Below are 22,973 nucleotides of genomic sequence, written 5' to 3' on the forward strand. Positions count from 1 at the left end.
GGTCCGCGCACAACAGCCTTATCAGAGGGGCCAGACGATCACGTGGTCTCGGTAATGGGCGTCTCGAGAGCTGCAGTGGAGGGACAGGCGAGCCCCGTGCGTGGGAGTTTGTTCAGCCAGCCTGCGGTGAACAAACCGGCAACACTGACGTCTGTGCGGGCAGCCACAGCACGCCCCCTCCTGTGCTCTGGGCTCTTCCCCCAAACGAATCCCACCACCCTGAGTCCCGACCCACAACGCTGTCCCGACCCTGTTCATCTGACCGTTTGAGGTTGAAGTGCTAAAGGTGCCTCAGGTGGCTTTCCTTTCCGCTGCGATGCCCTGCGGCTCACGTTCAGGCCGCAAAAACCTCTACCAGGGTTTATGCCGCCAACACAAGGGTGGTGTTCGGCTCGAGGAGGCTCACCTTTTGAGCCCAAAGCTTCACCACTTAGGGTTAGAGTACAAGCCCCTAGGACCTAGGTGGTATATTTTCTCCAGCAGAGATCTCTTCCAAATACAACGACAAAAGCTTCATTTTCATCAATTACTTTATTCAACATTGGCTTCATATAAGAAGCAATGCTGGTACTACACAATAATCAATCAGAAGAAGAAGTAGAAGAAGAATACGAAGAAGCCCCTACATCAATGTAAACACAAATCAGATCAAACCGATACACAACCTGGGCTGGGTTTGAACCTCAGCCGATTAGTTGATGGTCATTGAGTAACCGAGGCATGGCCTTCGTGCTCGGCTCGTCTTCTAAAATGAAACAGGCATTTTGTGGCATTTATAAGCAAATTTTCTGTTCAGTAGCATACTTCAACAATATCACTCTCACAAGAGCATATCAGGAACACCCCGGGAGGTCTCCACATATGACTTACAAGTGGATGCACGGCATACCTGCCTTGGGGGAATCGTGGGGCTTTGGTCGTGAGGAAGTAAATTAATTAATCATTGATATGCTTTTAATATTACATTTCTTCAAAATGCATCTGCAATTATGTTTTAAAATTTCGGACAAAAAAAACATCCTGAAATAAAACACCAAATACTATTGGAATAAAATCCAAAGCTTGAACAAACACAAAGGAAATAACAACAGGTGTGAGAACATCTGGACAGGAATCATCAAGGTTGTGGGTGAGGACTCTGGACAGGAATCCTCGAGGTTGTGGGTGAGGACTCTGGACAGGGATCCTCGAGGTTGTGGGTGAGGACTCTGGACAGGGATCCTCGAGGTTGTGGGTGAGGACTCTGGACAGGGATCCTCGAGGTTGTGGGTGAGGACTCTGGACAGGGATCCTCGAGGTTGTGGGTGAGGACTCTGGACAGGGATCCTGGAAGGTGTGTGTGAGGACTCTGGACAGGAATCCTCGAGGTTGTGGGTGAGGACTCTGGACAGGGATCCTCGAGGTTGTGGGTGAGGACTCTGGACAGGGATCCTCGAGGTTGTGGGTGAGGACTCTGGACAGGGATCCTGGAAGGTGTGTGTGAGGACTCTGGACAGGGATCCTCGAGGATGTGGGTGAGGACTCTGGACAGGGATCTTCAAGGTTATGGGTTCAAATCCAGCTAAAGTACCAGTATTAAAGGATTTGGATTCCAATCTTAAGTCATTCAATAATTTCCATGACCGCCGATAAAACTGTAAAATAATTCATAAAAACCAGTGAGCTCATTCACGGCCTTCTGGTTGCGGCCATCCCACCTGCCACACCTGGTCTGCTCAACAAGTGACGCTCGTCCACTCATTGTGGTTGACTATAATCACCTTCCCTTGTAATACAAGTCATTTGAAATGACTACGGGTCCTACCATTTGACTGAAAAAAAGAACATAACGTAACACTGCGACGGAAACCCTTCGGTAACATCAATATTTAAATATTTAATTGTGGTGGTAAATGTCATCGGTACTTTATGCATAGTAACCCACCTCACATTAATGGTGAAATGGAGATGTGATTATCAGAGAGAAGGGAAAATAAAACCTTCACAGCCTATTTGTCTGTGGTTTCACGACACTGAAAAGCGGTTTTCAACAACCGCCAACAGCTTTACACTGAAGCTTTCAAGAAAATTGATCCTCAAAAAGAAACCTCCTAAAATAAGACCATGGATTAATTGAATGACAACAGCACCCACTCCCGGGTACACAGCACAATCCCAATCCACCTACAACAGAAAAAAATCAAAACAAAAAGTCGAGGGAAAAAAAAAAAACCCACAAACATGAAAATCAAAACAAACAAAACGTCGAGGAGAAAAAAAACCAACAAACATTCACACAAGGCCGCACGCCCGTGGCAGGAAATCACTGCACACGGTGCAAGGACATTAGCAATGAGTCAAGTTTCCACAGACGTGGGTAGAGGCAAATCCATCCATCTCCCTGAATCTACACTTCTCCAGCCAATGAGATTAGAAACGAGGGCCGCTCCTGCGGTCACTCAGGAAGCTCTTATTGCAGGTGACTCGGTGACGATAGTGGCCCAGTGGGTGGAGAGAGTAAGATCATGGGGATGGAGTCCTAATCTTCACTCCACCTTGCCAAGCTGCATCTTCTGCCAGCCCTCGGATGCTGTGAACACCAGCGAGTCGATGATACCGGCGACGGTGAAGGTACCGCCGATGATCGCGCACATCTATTTACCAATGAGGGACAAAAAAAAAAACAGAAGATATTTCGCCTTAAAGCTTCTCCCAATCACCAATTTGAATAGAACAACAAGAACCAAATGTCAAGGTATTCCTCATCCTTTTCAAAGGTATCAGGATGTACATCAACAAGCTTGAATGAGCTAAGATCCTCGTCCTCTTAATGATGACGTCATAAAAACGAATATGACGTCATTGTGATGTATCAGGTTTGCGATAAATTATCTGTGCTAGTGCCCGGCTTGATTCCCGCAAACAAAATTCAAACGGCTTGCCAAGTTTCGGAGATAATGGTAAAGGCGATTTCCATTAGCGGCGATATTATGACATCAACTTTTTTTTCTAGGAAGAATTTCCAAAATTGGAGATGGTTACTGTCTGCGCTTGGGGTTTCTGCACATACATGGCAAGTTTCACGAAGATCCGATGAAAACTCAGGGTTGTGAAACAAAAAATGTCAAAAATAGGAATGGCGTCATAAAAATTGACATGACGTCATAGTGATGTATCATATGTGCGGTAATTAATCTCTGCTAATGCCCTGTTCGATTCCCGCAAACAGAATTCAAAAAGCTTGCCTAGTTTGAGATAATGTTTTAGGCGATTCCCATTAGCGGAGATATTTTGACGTCATAACTTTTTTTTCTCGGAGGAATTTTCAAAATCGGAGATGGTTACTGTCTGCGCAGGGAATTTTTACATATATACGCCAAGTTTCAGGAAGTTTCGATGAAAACTGGAGGCTGTGAAACAAAAACGTCCATAAGAACAACAACGTGAGTAAGACTTAGAGATCCTCCACGAGGATCTAAAAATGAACAGGTGAAAGAAACTGAAAAAAGACTCTCATACCTGTTGGAATTGGTGCAATACTTGAAACAAGTACCAAGAACCTTTACAAAAACTAGAACGGCACTCGGTGGAGCACGTTCCTCCACCAGGCTGAAGAGGTCACATTTTGTTGCCCATCAATAGGCCGGATCTGGATCCGTACCTGAACCAAAATCGAATCAATTCTTCCTTGTCATACACTCAACATGTCCACCACATTTCGTCAGAATCCGTCCACAACTGTTTTGAGATACCCTGCTCGAAGACACAAAGACAAACATTTGTGGGAGGAAATGATTAAACCATAAAGAAGAGGCCTCAAGAAGAAACTGCAGTGCAGAAGAACGCCTGAAGAAAGTATGGCATGGCCTCGTTCTGCTTCAAACTCCCAACTGAGCACATTATAACCACAGAACATCTTTGGAAGCATCTGGAACCAACTACCAAAGACCAGTGGCACAAACCCGTAAGGTATGATGACCCAAAACAGAAGCGTCGATCAGAGAGAGAGGGAGAGAGTGAGGAAGTGGACAAATTATGTCCCTCATCGAACTCAAAAGAAAGGTGAAACCCTCTGTCAACATTCTCAGATCCAAAAGTCACAGAAATTAAATAAATACAAAATGGAATTCTTGTTAGGATGTTTTTTTTGGGGGGAGGGGGGGGGGTTCCCCCAACGTCGTGAGAGAACAAGCCAAGCGAAGGTCGAGGTGGTCGCAATTACAGGTGGGTGCCATGAAGCAGCACAGCACAGATGCAAATTGGAACTCATGCTCGTCATTTAAATTATTCTATTAACTAGAAGGTCACAAGGAGACTGCTGGTCGACAGATCCATAAAGAAATAACAAATTGACGTTGACGATATAGATGAGCATATGATGTAAGAAGGAAGGGCAGCACGCTATGATAAAGGCATGCATGGAAGGTCGTGTTAGTATCATTGCAACAAGGTCACACCATATGTTAGAACAGGGGTTAACACATGAGCATAATCTGCTGCCGGAAGCTATAAAACTCAACAATGGAGAAAGGGAGAGAGAGAGAGAGAGTGTGTGTGGGGGGGGGGGGGCGGAAGGAGTGAGGTCGTGGAGAAGGGGTGACAATCCCTCCCACCTCTTCTGCTATCTGCTCTTTCCAAGCAACTTGGCTCAAGCCATCTGGCATAAATGTCCTTGTCCTGCCTGTGATTTATGTACAAGCTCTTCCATGAGTCGGAGATCAGTCTAAAGCGAACAAAGTTGTGGTTACGTGTCTTCCTCCACTGACTGCGCGGTACCCTAAGTCCCCGGCAAAAGGAAAGTTGGTGAATAAAGTGGATGAAGTGAGTGCGGGTTTACAATGCCCTGAGTCTTAGGTGGAACAAAGTAATGAATTCAATCGAATAGTCTCCATCCGGGTTTCTTTGTGCATCCTTACATCCTTGAAAAGGCAAGAGATTAGGTGAACAAGTGAGCTCAATTGGTGAGATGAATAGTGTGAAAGGCACAATAGCAAGTGAGCAATGATGGTAAGTCGCAATTGCAGTTTGGGCATGATGATGATTGATGATTGATGGCAGACAATGTTGGGAGCTTACGGTAGTTATGAAGTGGTACAATGGCTGTCGTCTCTCTTTGTGCTTCACCGTGATGGGACTCACGTCATAACGGAACCAGATGGCAGGAATTATTCGACCGGTATGGCTGTACGACATGTACTCCTGTGAATAAACAAAATAAGATATTTCAAAATCAGTATCACCAAGTTACTGCTATCATAAGGACAATATCATAATAACCAGCAAATCAAGCAATGAAATTGCTCTTAATGATAACATTAAATCGCCAAATCAAACATTCATACATCCCCCTAACCCTGACCTGGTGGCAATGACGTAAAAGAAGAGTAATTGCAACCCAGTATAATTTGCCTAGCAAATAGGTGAATGGCCTTTTTTCTGCAAGTGACTCACCTGCAACTCCCCCACGACGACCCGCCACCTTCATGAGAGGATCACCTGCAACTCCCCTACCCCGGTGCCAGTTGAACCAGTGGCTCACCTGCAACTCCCCTGTGACCCCCCCCCCTTTCACAAGTGACTCACCTGCAACTCACTCACCCCTCCATCATTTGCATGAGTGGCTCACCTGTAACTCCCTTTCCCCCTCTACATTTGTGCTGGCGGCTTGCTATGACTCCTTGCTGTTGCTTGTCGAACTTCTAGGAATTAAAGGACAAGTTTAATTCTTGTATAACTGGTTTGTCTCCAAAAAGTCTGATCTTATATCAGTTCTGCACATCGATGGCCGTGTACATTTAGCAATTGGAAACGCAATATGGAAGAAAAAAAAGACTCCATTCAAAACAAGCCGGTCATTGGGACTACTTGAGCTCTGCTGGATAGGCCCCTTCCCCCCAACCCCCAAGCTCGTGACAGTACAAAGATCAATAACACAGGTATGTATCTGCGGCAACTCGTGATGGACCAAAGTCGAATGTCACTAAGTGCAGGTGGTTTGGTTTTCTAAAATAATCTTTCTCGCATCACACACATAAATATCCCGACAGACATATGGAGAGACTGAAGGACTCTCCCTTTAGGCAATGCCCTGCAAGCTTGTGTGTGCCAACTGAATGCATAAAACGACCAAGCCTGAAGGCGTTTCTACCATGACCACATTCACCTGATGGCTACCACATCCACTTGATGGCTCCACATCCACATAATGGCTCCACATCCACATGATGGCCATCGCATCCACCCGATGGCACCACATCCACCCGATGGCTACCACATCCACCTAATGGCTACCACATCCACATGATGGCTACCACATCCACATGATAGCTACCACATCCACATGATAGCTACCACATCCACATGATAGCTACTACATCCACATGATAGCAACCACATCCACATGATAGCTACCACATCCACATGATAGCTCCACATCCACATGATAGCTCCACATCCACATGATAGCTCCACATCCACATGATAGCTCCACATCCACCTGATAGCTCCACATCCACATGATAGCTCCACATCCACATGATAGCAACCACATCCACATGATAGCAACCACATCCACATGATAGCAACCACATCCACATGATAGCAACCACATCCACATGATAGCAACCACATCCACATGATAGCAACCACATCCACATGATAGCAACCACATCCACATGATAGCAACCACATCCACATGATAGCTCCACATCCACATGATAGCAACCACATCCACATGATAGCAACCACATCCACATGATAGCTCCACATCCACATGATAGCTCCACATCCACATGATAGCAACCACATCCACATGATAGCAACCACATCCACATGATAGCTCCACATCCACATGATAGCTCCACATCCACATGATAGCAACCACATCCACATGATAGCAACCACATCCACATGATAGCAACCACATCCACATGATAGCAACCACATCCACATGATAGCAACCACATCCACATGATAGCAACCACATCCACATGATAGCAACCACATCCACATGATAGCAACCACATCCACATGATAGCAACCACATCCACATGATAGCAACCACATCCACATGATAGCAACCACATCCACATGATAGCAACCACATCCACATGATAGCAACCACATCCACATGATAGCTCCACATCCACATGATAGCAACCACATCCACATGATAGCAACCACATCCACATGATAGCTCCACATCCACATGATAGCAACCACATCCACATGATAGCAACCACATCCACATGATAGCAACCACATCCACATGATAGCAACCACATCCACATGATAGCTCCACATCCACATGATAGCTCCACATCCACATGATAGCAACCACATCCACATGATAGCAACCACATCCACATGATAGCAACCACATCCACATGATAGCAACCACATCCACATGATAGCAACCACATCCACATGATAGCTCCACATCCACATGATAGCTCCACATCCACATGATAGCAACCACATCCACATGATAGCAACCACATCCACATGATAGCAACCACATCCACATGATAGCAACCACATCCACATGATAGCTCCACATCCACATGATAGCTCCACATCCACATGATAGCAACCACATCCACATGATAGCTACCACATCCACATGATAGCAACCACATCCACATGATAGCTACCACATCCACATGATAGCAACCACATCCACATGATAGCAACCACATCCACATGATAGCAACCACATCCACATGATAGCAACCACATCCACATGATAGCAACCACATCCACATGATAGCAACCACATCCACATGATAGCTCCACATCCACATGATAGCAACCACATCCACATGATAGCTACCACATCCACATGATAGCTCCACATCCACCTGATAGCTCCACATCCACATGATAGCTCCACATCCACCTGTTGGACTTGATGGTATATTCACTGACACGCAGCACAGCGTTGCCGAATGAATACACCACTCAGAGGAAAAGTGAAACATCCCTGCTGATTTTGCACCAACAAAGTGGTTCAGGTAATGCAAAAATGATGATCCATTTCAACACATCCTGATACTCCAAGCCACAGTGAGCCTCAGTTAATTTGTCAAGGACACATCATTACTCAAATTATCCATTATACGCAAACAGCACATATCGCTACAGGTTGTGAGAAGGTATAACAGGCAACGTAAACATCGGATACATCTGCAGGCTACAATTATCTCAGAAAATTATTGTTTATTTTGAAAGAAGAAATGCTGGTTCCATGTGAAGCTGGTCACAGGGAAGTGAGGCCAGAGAGGAATTGGTGGGTGTTGGTGGTTTCAAACCCAATCTGGATCTACTCCTGAAAAATAAAAAATAAAAAGGCATTTGCCTTTTATATCCTTTTCCTTCACCGTTTCCATGATTATTGCAATTAATGCAAAAAAAAAAAAAAAAATCGTTTATTTATTACAAACGAGCGCAGACTGAAGGAAGAGCTATTTCCAAAAGGTCATCAAGAGGTCTCTGGACATCTTGCTTCATGTTGCACAAATGATCCTCAAATGAGCCTTTTATTGCTCAAATTATCAGGTGAGAAACATGCAGCACTGATTACCTCTTTATACCGCACATGACACCGAGCATGACATCGGGGTGAGAATCGGGCTCATCGTGATCCCACGCCGTAATGAGTGGAGCAATACCTACCGAGACCATTTAAGAGGATCTCACAAGCGGTGTCACTGTTGCAAATGTGTATACGCCGCCCACATGAACATGGACATCATCTGTCCTACCCCAATGTAACCACCGCACGGTCTATAACAGGGATTTCAACAGCTACCACACTGAATGGGGAAATAGCGAAAATGACGTGGCTGGAGAACAACGAACCGACTGGGCATCGGTGGCCGATCTCGACCTGCTGCTTCACCAAAAGCAGCCAAAGACCTTCCACCCAGGATGGTGGCAGACCGGAACAAATCCAGACCTCTGCTTCCTGACAAAGAATGACCAGAGGGCTACCAATGATAGCATCGAGAAGAGTTCTCGCTCCCAATCCAAAAAAACCAACATCGCCCCACTGTTGTTCACATTGGTATCGAGATCCCGCTGGTGCACTCCAAGCCAAAACCATGCTGGAACTTCCAGAAAGCAGATTGGACCACTTTCACCAAAGAAGCTGAATCCAAGATTGAGGATATACCATCTGTCCCAGCTAAATATGCAGAATTTGTTGTACACCTCCTTCTCCCTGCTGCCACCAATACCATACCACGTGGCTTCCGCAAGACCTACACACCTTGCTGGACAGGGGAGACCGAAAGGCTTCCAAAGGAGCACAACAAAACTGGGAACCCAGATGTTGCACAGGCACTAATTGGGGCTCTCGATACTGAACGTCTGAAGCACTGGAAGGAGTTGGTGGAGTCAACAGACTTAACCCACAGCAGCCGCAAGACATGGGCATTGTTGAGGAAACTGGGTGCCGCAGAAAACGCTACTGCTGCCATCCCAAGAGTTTCCCCCGATTCCATCACATCTCACCTCCTCCAGTCCTCAAAGGCACCGACCTCCAACTTACTAAGGTAGGAGGCAAAAAGGGATTGCCTCTGAAACCTCCAAAAAAGACCACTAAGCAGCCACCTGGCAGCTCCATATACAGAGAAAGACATTGACGCCGCACTGTCGGCAACCAAAAATGGCAAAGTCACAGGGGCTGATGGAATTTTCCCTGAATTCCTTAAAAACCTCGGAGAAAAGGGTCGGCGTATCTGGTTGGCGGCCCTTTTTACTGCCGTCCATGAAACAAGGAAAATTCATGCAGTCTGGAAAGAAAGCTAATGTTATTGCCATCCTAAGAACTGGAAAGCCAGCAACCACCCTATAGGCCTACTAGTAGTGACAGGAAAGCTGATGAGCAAGGGGACTTTTGACCCAGCCACAGTACCTGTGCTCAGGTCTTTGCCCTCTCCACCATCATTGTAGCTGGCTGGCTTCTAGAGAAAATAAAAGACGGCAACCGCCTTGGTGGACCTGTCGTCGGTTTATAACACAGTGTGGAGCCGAGGGCTCCTTCTCCGCTGTCAGAAGACAATCAGACTGGTGTCGGTATTCCTTGGGGCCCGAAAGATCCACGTTAGCCTCAACAACAAAATCAGCCGTGTTTGAACACTAAACGATGGCCTCCCTCAAGGATCTGTTCTAGCCCCCACCCTCTTAAACCTCTATGTTAGCGACCTGCCAATGATGACCTCCTTTAAACTCGCCTATGCTGATGATCTCGCAGTCGTAGCGCAGGGACCCGACCTAAAATTTGTCGGGAACCAACTCACCCGAGATCTGGGCACACTGGAGGAGTATTTGCACAAATGTAAGCTCCGCCCAAACCCCCAACAAAACACCCGTCTGCGACCACCATCTTGATAATCGCACAGAAAATGCAGAGGAAGATGTGACATTCTGCAGTGCGAAAGTTGAAAATGTCCGTTACCCCAAATACCTTGGGGTTACATTTGACTGGACCCTGCCCTTCAAAGAACACCTGCAAAGATGCAAGGAGAAGGTGAGGGCAAGGATAAACCTCATCTGGAAACTGGCGGGAACATCGTGGGGAGCAGGCATTAACACCTTACGCATGGCAACGCTCGTCCTCATATACTCGACGGCAGGGTATTACGTGCCAGTCTGGTCGGAGAGTGCCCATACGAAGGCCATTGACACTCAGTTAAACGCAGCGATGAGAATAGTATCTGGAACCGTGATGAGAATAGCTTGATATATCAAGCCAAAAAAAAAATGAGTGGCTTCCTATCCTCTGCAACATTGCTCCGCCAACCATCCGTAGGGATGTGCTATCATCCCGATACTTCAGCTGCATTTTGGCTCCTGAAATTCCACCTCACTGAACATCCGCGCTGTTGCCTCAAGTCCCGAAAACTACCATGGAACCGCGCCGAGCTCCTTACTGGAGCCAATCAAAGCGAAGCCGACTTGTGGAGGGCCAGCTGGGAGGCTGAAGGCGCCTAATAAGCATATTGTGCATGATCCAACCATTCCTCAACCCTGTTTCACACTCCCACATAGGTAATGGACAGTCCTCAACAGGCTCCACACTGGACAGCCGTTGTGGTAGTACCCTCCGCCGATGGAGGATGAGGCTGGATGTACTCTGTGACTGCGGAGGAGTTCAGACGATGGAGCACATCACATCGCACTGACCATTGCGGAAGTTATCGGGAGGACTCTTAGCTCTCCAACAACCCACCTCTGAAGCAGACACATTGCTGCAGAACCTGGACATTAAACTTTAGTGCAATCCATATTGGCCATATGCAAGAAGAAGAAGAAGCCTGCTTTCCCTCATGCTAAACCTCACACAGTGCGAGAGAAGGGGAGCGACACCCCACTCCGTAAACACTCACAGGACATTTCAAGTCATGGCTTAGATTTGATTGGGAATAATGCTGGAGTTTCCCGAGAAAATAGAACAGCACTCGGCAGAGCGCACCTCTCCTCCAGGCTGAACAGTTTGCATTTTGTATCCCACTGATAGGCTGGATCCGGATCTTCACCAAAATGTAATCAATTCATCCTTGTCACACACCCAAACTGTCCACCAAGTTCTGTCTGCATCCGTCCATAACTTTTTGAGATATCCTACTCACAGACAGACAAACAGACAGACAAGCCGATAGGCGGCGATGGGTCGCCGAGCATGGAAACTATAAGATATAGAGCAAAATGGATGTCATATAGCGGATAGGGAATCACCTTAAGATTATGCATATCAAATCTCATCCAGTTCCATCTACTGATAACTAGTCGGTATCCATTTGAATGAAAAGTACCGAAAATGCGGTTTGAAATCAGAAATCCCCAAAGTTCGAGGGGGTGCTGTGGGTGAACAAATATCTAAATGGAAAATCCGGCTCGATCGTTTGTGCACAATGTATTCCAGACGATTAGTGTGAATTTTCATGACCATCCGACCATAACCCTAGGAGGAGTAGCATTTGGCGCGAAGGCACCTCCACTCCCTCCAGCTCTCGCATATTATCGATTTTTGCACTAATTCACCTTTGACCCCTGACCTCAGCGAAATCGGTCAATATGTCCTGATATGAGGCAAAGTTGTAGTACTCATTGAGTACCATGAACCTGCAAAGTTTCATTCGTATCGATGCATCACCTGGTCGCTAGGGGGCCTTAAATTTTCGCGCATACCCTAATTGTAGGGGGCGCTGCGGGTAAAGTATTCCATATATCACAAAAACCGGAATATATTTGATAGAGCATCACCTGTAGATCATTCGTGCCAAATTTCATAACCCTACGTGGGATAATGGCTTTCGGAATTGATTTCGCGTGAACGGTACCGATTTTGAAGGTTTTTCGGTTGTTGCTAGGGAACCAAAGCGTCCATAGCAGCCATCACAATTTCCAAATCACTAGGTCATAAGATGTACCTACTACCTGAGTTTGGTCAAAATCCGCCCACGTTTACTACCAATTATGCTGATGACAAACGAACAAACATCCAAACAAACATCCAAACAAACATCCAAACAAACATCCAAACAAACATCCAAACAAACACAGAATTACTGACAATAAGAAGGGTCACCTATTTCGGCGACCCAACAAATGGGATGAAAACATAACCTCCGTTCATCTTTGGAGGAAAAATATATACCATATCTATATATATATATTGAAAGTGATGGGCAAAAACAAAACAATTTCGATTTCATAAAAGGACAGAGCGTTTCCTTTTATTTATTTAATTTTAACCAAAATGAAGGAGGCAGCACAAAAGGGAGACTAAATCTGGGCAGCAGCTCCTACCTTGTAGGCAGAAGTGTATTGGTAGGACACCTGCTGTTGTCCACCGAGATCCTCGTAGACAGTTGGCACAATTTTCAGCACATAATCATGTGATACAAGTGCTGTGAATGCACAAATTATAACATGGAGTCAGAAGCTTTCTCACTCAATCACAAACACATCATCGATGCCTAATAATAGACCTAGAAGCACCTGGAAGGTTACCATCCACAATGCCCTAACATTCAACTAGACCGGTTGGAGCCACAATGAAGTAGAAAAACAAAGTGAAAGAGGTCCTTATGGAAAGAGAGAGAGAGAGAAAGAGGAACAAAAGGATAGCGAAGCAGTAACATCAGATGCCAGGAAACCAGAAGATCAGAGTTCCAGTACAAGCTTACTCTGACAACCATCACCAGCAGGTGCAACAGCCAAAGATAACAGCCACTCGTTGAAATTGAGGAGAAAGTAGGAGGCCACCAGACGTACAGTTTACTTCCTGGTGGTCGGTGTTCTCAAGGGCATTGAAGGCACCCAGGATGTTTCTGCCCTGCAGACACAGATGGGGAGGATATAACATCAATCACCAGGTGGAGCGACGCGTGTGGTCTTCAAGTCGAAACATCAGCACTGGCAGATTATTATTGGAGTGGTTAAAAAAAAAAGAAAGAAAGAAAGTGCAAAACAAACTGGAGAGGTAGTTAAAGGTTGAAGAAAGAAGAGTGTGAGTGAATAAGAGAAGCATGAGTGGAACCAGAAAGCAAACTAGAACAACACTCGGTAGAGCACATACCACTGCCAGGCGGAACAGTTCATGTTTTGTTTCCCACCGATGGGCCAGATTTGGATCCACACCTGAGCCAAATTCTAATCGGCTTGTTCACGTCACCTGCCAAACTCATCCACCAAGTTTCATCCGAATTCGTTCATAATCCTTGGGTCCTTGGGTCCTGAGTTCAAATCCCACTCAGCTGTTGAATCAATACCAGGTGGGGTTGACTCTGCCTGTCATCCTTCCGAGGTCAGCAAAATGAGTGCCAGCGTGCTGGTATCTTGTGTCGGAGTGGCGACCCGTCCAGGATTGTGCCCACAAGCCAAGGAGACTGCTTAAGCAGCAACAACGCTCTGCATAGAGTATGGTCCCAATGGATAGATGGATAAACTGAGTTGGCCCATTTGGTGTACCCATCTGAGCACGTGCCTTGTGATAATGTGATCCCAGGTTAAAATCTCACATTCTAAGCTGATTTGTACATCAAATGTGCTTCATAACTCATATAAAAGTTTACCAGTGTTCTTGCCCTACATCTTTGTATATGTACTTCTTCCATGAGTTTCACTCTCAAGACAATGATTATCAGGTTATCAACATGAAAAGGCCTGTTGGGGTACTGTGACTACGGCAAGACATCAAAGGCAAACATCCTTTACCTGAACCTTAATTATGAGGAAATGAGATTAGACAAGCAGGATATCATAGTTGGTGAGAAACTAGCTTTGCGCACAGTATAACAGCCAGCGAGGCACCATCCACATATTACGTAAAGGAAAAATGATGAACAGGTTTTAATCAATTCCCTTTTTCCCTTTCTATGCCACCCACCCTCTCGCCCCAAACCAATACCTCAAATATATCCCGTAACCCTAACCCTTTACCCTCACTCCTATCCCTTCCAAACCCCCGGTCTATTTCAATCCTCAAATTACCCCACCATTTGTTTACCCACACCTCAAACTCCACAACCATTCTCTTCCTTTTCTCCATTTACAGCACACTCTCCCACCAACCCCTCCATTCCTCCACTACTGATGTAATCTGTGGATAATCCCGAACTGGATTAAACTGGTTCCTAGTAAATAGTAGACACACACACACACACACACACACACACACACACACACACACACACACACACACACACACACGATAACTTTTCATGTTTCGTTGCTGAGAATGAAGAACTTGAGTTTGGAGGGCAGGCAGAGAGGGGGTCATGAGGAAGTTCTGTTGTGTGCCAAGGCTACTGAATCACCGAGAAAAGCTGTGAAAGGGAAGCATTTACTCTTTTATCTGTATTTTTAGTCACAACAACCTTGGGTATGGTGTTTCGCACCAAGGCCAAAGTGACAATGCAGTTGAGGCACCAAAAAGAGGAAAGGACAGGGGAAGGGGAAATAGATTTTGGAGGTAAAGAGGCAAAAGGGGAGGGAGAATGGGGAGAAAGGAAGAGGAAGTATATCATAAAGACAGAGCAGCTCATTCAAAGGAAAATTAAATAGGTGTATAACTTCACAGGGACATGATCGAACAGGTGTTTAAAGCACTTGGACCTATTTAGCAAGACGTGGGTGAAAGCTTACAGTCAGAGGATTAACTTTTATAAATTATGTTTATCATTTCACTTTTTCATCAAAATAATTTTAACATACTCATGAAATCCATCATCATGCAATGTTTGACTAATTGGAGTCATCAGAAGGAACCCGAAGAAGTAAAGAGCAAACATGGAGTCATCAGTAGAGGATTCGGGTTTCAGCCGCAACTCCTCCACCCGCAAAGCCATCCAGGCACAGCCGAGTGAGCCTTAGAATGAATAAGGAGAATTGTGAAAAAGTAGAAAGAAATGTGAAAAGAACAAAGAACAAAGGACAAAGATGGCGGGAAGAACCCGGACAGATAGTTTTCAACAGTTACTCTTGAGGCTCAAATGTGGCAACATGTCCAAGCTATCAGAGGTACTGATTTCCTCTACCAACCTAACAGTCCAACCATGTTAGTTCAGTGCCCAAATTGAGTTAATCAAGTGATCTACAACTGCAAGCTGATTGGGTGCTGCTCCAGCATGAGTTTATATTATGTCTGCCAACAGGTAGTAAACCTCCACTGGGAGCTACATGAGTGGGAGGAAGAATGGGGTTGGGGGAGGGGTAGAGGAAGAGGAATCCATGAACATTAACAAAATAAATCATTTTCACAGGATGGTGAAAAGGTAATATAATAAACTTTGAGATGTCTAGTCTGTGTTCTGTTTGCACAGAAACCTGCTTTAACTAATGGATACATACATCCCATTTCATCATCAGTGATGCCAAGGATTCTCCGAAGAGACCTGGTACCAAAGGAATTAAGTTTCCATCTCAGATTTTTGGTCAGAGTCAAAGTCTCACATCCGTAGAGCAAGACTGGAAGCATCAAGGACCTGAAGACTCAGACTTTCGTCCTCCTCCACAGGTACCGGCAGCACCATACCCCATTATCCAGTGAATCCATGACTCCCCAGGCTCGACCCAGACGTCTGTTGACCCCTGACTCACAGCCAACAGAGACATGAATATCACTACCGAGGTAAGTGAATCTCTCCACGACCTCAACATCCTGACAACAAACAGGAACAGACAGGACAGCAGCATCCAAGATGTCATTGAAAGCCTTGATCTTAGTTTTCACCCAGGAAACCCGTAATCCCAGCGGCTCCGACTCATCATTCAGCACCTCGAGGGTCTTCAAAAGGATATCCAAAGTCTCCACAAAGATGACTGCATCACCTGCAAAATCAAGGTCAGAGATCTTGACATTCCCAAACGATGCACCACAGCTTGATCTCTCCGACATCCTCCCTAGAATCCAGTCCATACAAGTGCTGAAAAGTGTTGGAGGCCAGTACACACCCCTGATGAACTCCAGTAACAACTGAAAATAAGTCAGAGATGGTACCACCACATCTCACAGCACTCTCAGTACCAGAGTAGAGTTCAGACATCAGATCAATCAGTTTTGGTGGCACCCCACAAAGGCCGAGAATCCTCCAGAGGACATCCCGATTCACTGAATTGAACGATTTACAGAGATCAACATAGGCTGCAAGCAGCCCCTGCCGAAACTCTCGTCTGCGTTCGGTGAGGACCCGAACAGCAAGGATACGGACAATCGTTGACCTCTTTGGTGTAAAGCCTGACTGCTCTGGACGCTGGTGCTGAAGCAGATGGTGGCGAACCCAATCAATAATTATCCGAGCAAAGACCTTGCCCGGCACTGAGAGCAGCATTACCCCTTGGTAGTTGTTGCAGTCTTGGCGATCACCCTTCCCTTTCCAGAGAGGGACAACAAGGTCCCTCTTCCAATCAGTTGGGATGATGCCTGTGTTCCAAGCAGAGCACAAAACTGCATGCAACGACACGAGTGCAGCATTTCCACCAGCCTTGAGAAGTTCGGCATGGATGCCACAGATCCCTGGAGCTTTACTCCGTTTCAACCGGTTCACCACAGCCTGTGCTTCCACAAGCGAAGGTGGACCACAGTTGATTGGAGGGTCAGCAACAGGGATTGTAACACCCTTGATGTCCAACTCGACAGCTGGTGGATCAGCCTGGTATAACTGATCAAAGTAACCGGCCCAGCGGGCCTTCACTTCAGACTCCTCTGTCAAGAGCCTACCACTCTGCTCTAACTGCAGTCCCTGTAAGCGGGACAAGAATCACTTGAACACAGGTGATGCTCTACCCCCTCACAGATTCCTCGCACATCGGCCCCCTTGTCCCTCACATACGCCTCAGCTCCTGAACAGCTCAGCTCTGCCATTCAGCCTGGCCCTGCGACTCTGGTCAATGGTATCCAGTGAATCTTGAGAGACAAAATTCTTCTTTGCCCTGTGGTGAGTTCCAAGACATCCACCGGCAACATCAAGGACGGTGGTCTTAAAGGCACTCCACAACTCTTCAGGACCTCACAAAGCAACCACACACCCCCAAATCTCCACTCAGCCTTTTCACAAACTCCTCAGCTACCCTCTCATCCTTGAGCTTGCTAACATCCAGCCTAGGCTGGGATGGTACCATTCTCCTGGATTTAAGGTGCAACTTCAGAGTTGCTACAACAAGCCTGTGGTCAGTTTTGAGGAACTGAGCACTCCGGTAGACCCTGCAGTTCTAGATTATCCTCCAGCGACCATCAACGAGGACATGGTCAATCTCCTTTGCAACACCGCCAGCGTTGGAATACCAAGTCCAGCCATGAACCAGCCACCCTAAGTCCATGACTTCTTGCAAAGTCAAGGAACTTGGTGCTATTCAGGTTCACAGTTCCTGATCCATGGGGACCAACACATGTCTAATAACCATCCCTATCAGTTCCATTCGATGCATTGAAATCCCCCAAGACTAGAAGTTTATCTCGTCTGGGGCACTGATCAACCACAGACTCGAGCGTGGCGTAGAATGTGTCCTTCACGGTGAGATCACTCGCCTCAGTCGGAGCATAAACAGACACCAGGGAAATGACACCTAAGGAGTGACGAATCCTTAATCTCATAATACGCTCGTTGACCGGTGTTACCTCAATTATCATTGGAGTCAGTTTTTGGACACAGCGACAGCAACTCCTTGGGTATGGTAACCATCAGAGCGACCAGACCAATAGTAGGTGTCACCACCCACCATGATCTCGCCGCAATCCGGTAACCGAACCTCAGAGAGTGCTGAAATACCGATGTCCAAACGCTTGTGCTCAGATGATAACAGAGACAGGTGATCATCCTCTTTTCAGGATCGGACATTCCAGGCACCCACCCGAAGGGACCGTCTCAGGTTAACCCAAGGAGACCGCCGTCTGGTGGACGACACCTCAGCACCACTCCGACACACTCTCCTGCAATCTGACCCGGGGATGTTACCCCGTGGTTTCCCTCCTATCATCAAAGATTGAGGGTCCCGAAGGCTTTGCCCCAATCACGTCATCCGTTGAGCTGCCCTACGAAGGGAAGCTGCACAGGAGGTACTCACACGGAGTGGGTTTTCAGATTTCTTTGCGTTTTTGTGTTTTGCGGAATGAAGGGTTTTACGTTGGCCAGAGTGCAAATCCTGCCACCAACCTCCAAAAAAGAAGTAATCCAACTGCAGGAGGACGTCCGCAGACACAGTTGGGCACTAGATCTGGATGGCCGTTGGCTCACAAGGAGCTCCTCCGCTCTTCGACAGGTTTTGTTTTTAATCCTACTGGGTGTCCATATCCAAACACCCTCCTCACCAAAAACTTGGTGGGGGAGACGGTTTAGTCGCCGACAACCTGGCAATGGAACAGGTTAGTACAGGTTTACATGATACCTGTAGCAAGTCACAGATCTAATCTGGCCTGACCTGACATCTAATCTGGCCTGACCTTCTCTTCCTGGAAGGCAAATCCGACCGAAGGTAGTCTCCGGTCATTTCACAAAGCCCGCAACAAGTGTGTCTCCACTCTCAGGAGAGCCAGAAAACAACATTCGTCCAACCTCAAGATTGAACTTGCAAACTTGTCTCCCTCCTGTAAAAACTCGTGGTACTATGTCAAGTTGGTGTCTGGTGTAGGTTCCCCTTCCATCGCTTCCCTCCCTTCCAATGGCATCACATCCGACTCTGCTCATGAGAAGGCCGAATGATTCAATTCTATGTTTGATTCCAAATATTGTGTCCCCAACACCTCACACTTGGTACCCATCCTTCCTTGTCGTACCCAACTGCTCCTGGACTGTGTCTTTTGTATCTGAGAGGGTGGAAGAAGGTTCTTTCAACCCTGGACTCTGACTGCTACTGGACCGGCCGGCATTGGTTCACGTGTCCTAAAAACATGCTCTGCTGCTCTTTCCCATCCCCTCTCTGTCCTTTTCACCCTGTAATTTGTGCTCGGTCATCTTTTATCTGCTTGGAATTCCACAAACATCACTGCACAACACAAAAAGGTGCAAAAACTGATCCCCTAAACAACAGACCTATCAGATTACTTCCAATCATCAGCAAGGTCATGGAATCCATCAGAACAGTTCATATGAAATCTTTCCTCTTCTCCAACATCCTCATCTCAGATCGCCGAATGGGTTTCAAACCAGGTCGCTCAACCTTGAACATGCTGCTTCTACTCTCCCAACAATGGATGGAGGCCCTCAATATCAGACATGAGATGAGGGCTGTCTCTCTGGACATATCTCATGTTTTCGATACAGTTTGACATCCTGCCTTACTCTCCAAACTCTCTGCTGATGGCATCCAAGGCAAACTCCACACATGGTTCACTGACTTCCTCTACTCTGGTAGACAATGTGTGGCACTCAACATAATCCTTTCATCTCCTCTCCCTGTCAAGGCTGGATTGCCCCAAGGCAGTGTTCTGGGCCCAGTCCTATTCCTGATCTTCATCAATAATCTCTCCGACTCCCTGGAAAATCCTCTTTCCCTATTTTCTCAGGAGTCCACCCTCTGCCGTGACACCTCTCATCCTTCCGATAGGCAGACAGCAGCCTCTCTTCCCTCTCTTCAGACCTTCAAAAAAAATCACAAGCTGGACAAACACTTGGAACATGTCTTTCAATCGTAACAAATCTCACACTCTCACAATCTCTCTCCGAAAAGACTGTTTGGTGAACCCTTCTTTCTACTCTCTAAACAATAATATTGAAGAAGTTCAGTCACTCAAACTTTTGAGCCTCACGATCATCCATGATCTTTCTTGGGAAAAGCAAACTTTTGAGTTGGCCTTCAAAGCCAGCCTCTGACTGAGCATCCTCCGCCATACAAAGTCCTTTCTTGAACACCTGAACTCCATCAAGGCCTTCATCTGCAGCTGGATGGAGTACTGCTCTCCCCTCTGGGCTCACTCCCTTGCCTTACATTTTGCTCAGTTAAACGCTATCACTTTCCCATCACAGACAGTTCGGTGATATCTGCTTCTACCGTGTCCTTTCTGGTCTTGCACCCTCTGCCCTCTCCGTGCTTTGTCCCACTAGGTTTTGTCAGGGCACAGATGGTCCTCCATCAACCCCCTTTTCGTGGAACTTCCAAAATCCAGGATCACTGCTCACCTCCACTCATCCGTTCCTCTTCTTTTCCCGTCTGTGGGACCAACTTCCTTCCACATCTTCTTCGATCTCATTTTCCCTCCAAGTCTTCAAGACATATGTTCACCACCATCTCAGATCATCCCCTATCCAGAACCATGACATTTTCTGCCCCCATAACCTCCCACCCCAAGCCCAAATCTTTCCAACTTGCCAGTTTTTCTTTCCTGAGAGTTTGCAGCTGTATCCATCTTGTCCACCACCCCCACCCCCACAGGTCATCTCCTCCTAAGCCCTCATTCTTCTCCACATCCCTTATTTCTTAAAAGATCCCTCTATTTTGTTCCTCATCGTTGTTGTTGTTGTTGTTGTTGTTGTTGTGTGTGTATTGTATAAAAAAAACATTGTATGAAAAGAAAATGGTGCTTTACAGGCAGGGGGTTGTCATTCGTGAATCAAAAAAAATTGTATCACCAAGTGCCCCGTCCCTCAGATGGATATGAAACTGCACGTCCCGTCTGCAAGCATTGGTTCATGGACGTTAAACATCCCATGGTGTCCTTCACAAAGATTAGGTGAGTTATCACCAGCATCCCCAAAAATTTATTCATTTTCTTCCAAAATCAGCTACAGTCGAACTGGTGGGGCAGATAACAGAAATTTTTGAGAGGAATCGTGCAAATTATGATACACGCATCAAATTTGGCACATTTGTTCTCCAAGGGATTCTAATCAAATCTGCCTGATTGGCCATTTGAAAATCCAAATTTTTCAAAATTGGGATTTTCAAATGGCCAATCGGGCAGATTTGATCAGAAAGCCCTGCAGAACAGAAATGCCAAATTTGATGCTTGTATTATAATTTGCACGATTTTTCTACTATCTACTACACTATCTTGGGGTGCAGTTGTACCAATGATGCTGTGCCCCTGTTACCAGTAAGCTGGTGCTCGTTTTGTCGACCTCAGAAGGATGACAGGCTAAGCCAACCCACCTGGTGTTATCTCAAGTCACGACAGGTTCTCAAACCCAATACCCTGACATCTTAAGCCAGCCACCCTAGCGGTTAAGCCAACACCATGCTTAATATTAAAGGTACAAAGTGTCAAAAAAATAAATGAGATAAGATAGTTAAGATGTATTGAAAAGGGAGGAAAGAACTTGGACAAAACTAAGGACTAGGAGAAGATGGATCAACATGAAAGAGAGCACACCTTGATGATTTTCCCAAAGGTGAGCTTGTGTAGTACGTGAGACATGTCGGGATTGTCGGGTTGACGTGCAGCACTGTGCGTCGACACGTGAAAGTTTCCAGGAACCTACAGAGAGATGTGAAAGCAATGAGAAGACAATGGCAGGTGGAATGCAAACCAAACATGACACCTGACCATGTCATCATGCGAGGGGTGGGGGGGGTGGAAGGGGATGGAGGGGCACAATAATACGTAACGTGAGAGATATCAACCTTGTTAATGTGGAAGTTGCTTTGAAATCGACAACCTCGACCTTCATCCAAGACTATCTTTTCAGAGTCCTCCAGGTGTCCAACCTCATGTCGTCCCATTTCATCTTGAATATCCAAACCCACCACTGTTCCGGGTAAATGTTGAGATGAGAGAGAGAGAGAGAGAGAGAGAGAGAGTTAAAAGAAAGTTAAACACCGTCGTACAACAAACAACACAATGTTCAAATAGTCTTATGACTTGGCTCCCTCTGAGCTGCCTAGCCTGGATTCGAATCCTGACCCAGCTATGAACTCCCATCCTGGTGTTGGGCTTCCCGGCTGCCGGCATGAGTTGGTGGACGAGTTGGTGAATAAAGTATCTCGTGATGTCCTGAGTGAAGAGGGGGCGAGTTAATGTTCCCCCTTGCCGGCTCCAAGTTTGATTCCGATTATTAAAACCCCCATGAACCTCGGCAGATCAGATGTCCGATCAGCATCCGTTTGAACAACCGGGTCACAAAAGATCATTTCATTTGACTCATCTGCTTCAAACGTCTGACAGTAAAACTACAGTGACTGTGCCATGTTTGCTTATTTATTTAGTTGGAAACAGAAACACTTCTTATTCTGCTTTTACATTGCATGGTACCTTGTACGTCATTTCTGGAGTTTCGCTTTTCCATTTTATTCTCAGACGTGTGACTACATTTCACTTTCAGCCACACGACAGGTATTGGGACATCGATTTCCCAAGGGGCGTCACTGACTCACTCCGCTGTACACGAATGGAGTACTTCGCAGCAAATGTTGCTCGGCAGTTCCAAAAGTTTCCAAGATGTTCCAGAAGTGTTTCCAAGACTGGGTTCGAGTAATCCACTCTGCAACGACCATTGCAGATTTTCAACGTCGTTCTCCTCGAATAACAACATGGTGAGCTGCCTCATCATGCTGGT

The 22,973-nt window shown here is 46.3% G+C and overlaps 1 protein-coding gene across 10 annotated transcripts in view; it reads right to left on the minus strand.

Annotated features, from left to right (window-relative positions):
- Nucleotides 1–512: 512 nt before the first annotated feature.
- ERGIC1 (endoplasmic reticulum-golgi intermediate compartment 1) overlaps nucleotides 513–22,973 on the minus strand; it is a 135,683-nt gene continuing 113,222 nt past the window's right edge. For all 10 annotated transcript variants that reach the window (XM_085874172.1, XM_085874183.1, XM_085874191.1 and 7 more), the window contains 6 exons: nucleotides 22,042–22,166; nucleotides 21,791–21,895; nucleotides 13,261–13,321; nucleotides 12,793–12,893; nucleotides 5,056–5,178; nucleotides 513–2,633 (listed from right to left, as the gene is read on the minus strand). In XM_085874172.1, coding sequence (XP_085730298.1) covers nucleotides 2,526–2,633; nucleotides 5,056–5,178; nucleotides 12,793–12,893; nucleotides 13,261–13,321; nucleotides 21,791–21,895; nucleotides 22,042–22,166 — 623 coding nt within the window. In that variant the 3' untranslated portion in view covers nucleotides 513–2,525. The remainder of the gene's footprint in view (nucleotides 2,634–5,055; nucleotides 5,179–12,792; nucleotides 12,894–13,260; nucleotides 13,322–21,790; nucleotides 21,896–22,041; nucleotides 22,167–22,973) is intronic.

This window comes from Eptatretus burgeri, chromosome 1, assembly GCF_056783735.1.
Source record: "Eptatretus burgeri isolate ZD-2024b chromosome 1, Ebu_testis_v1, whole genome shotgun sequence".
Classification (NCBI taxonomy): Eukaryota; Metazoa; Chordata; class Myxini; order Myxiniformes; family Myxinidae; genus Eptatretus; species Eptatretus burgeri.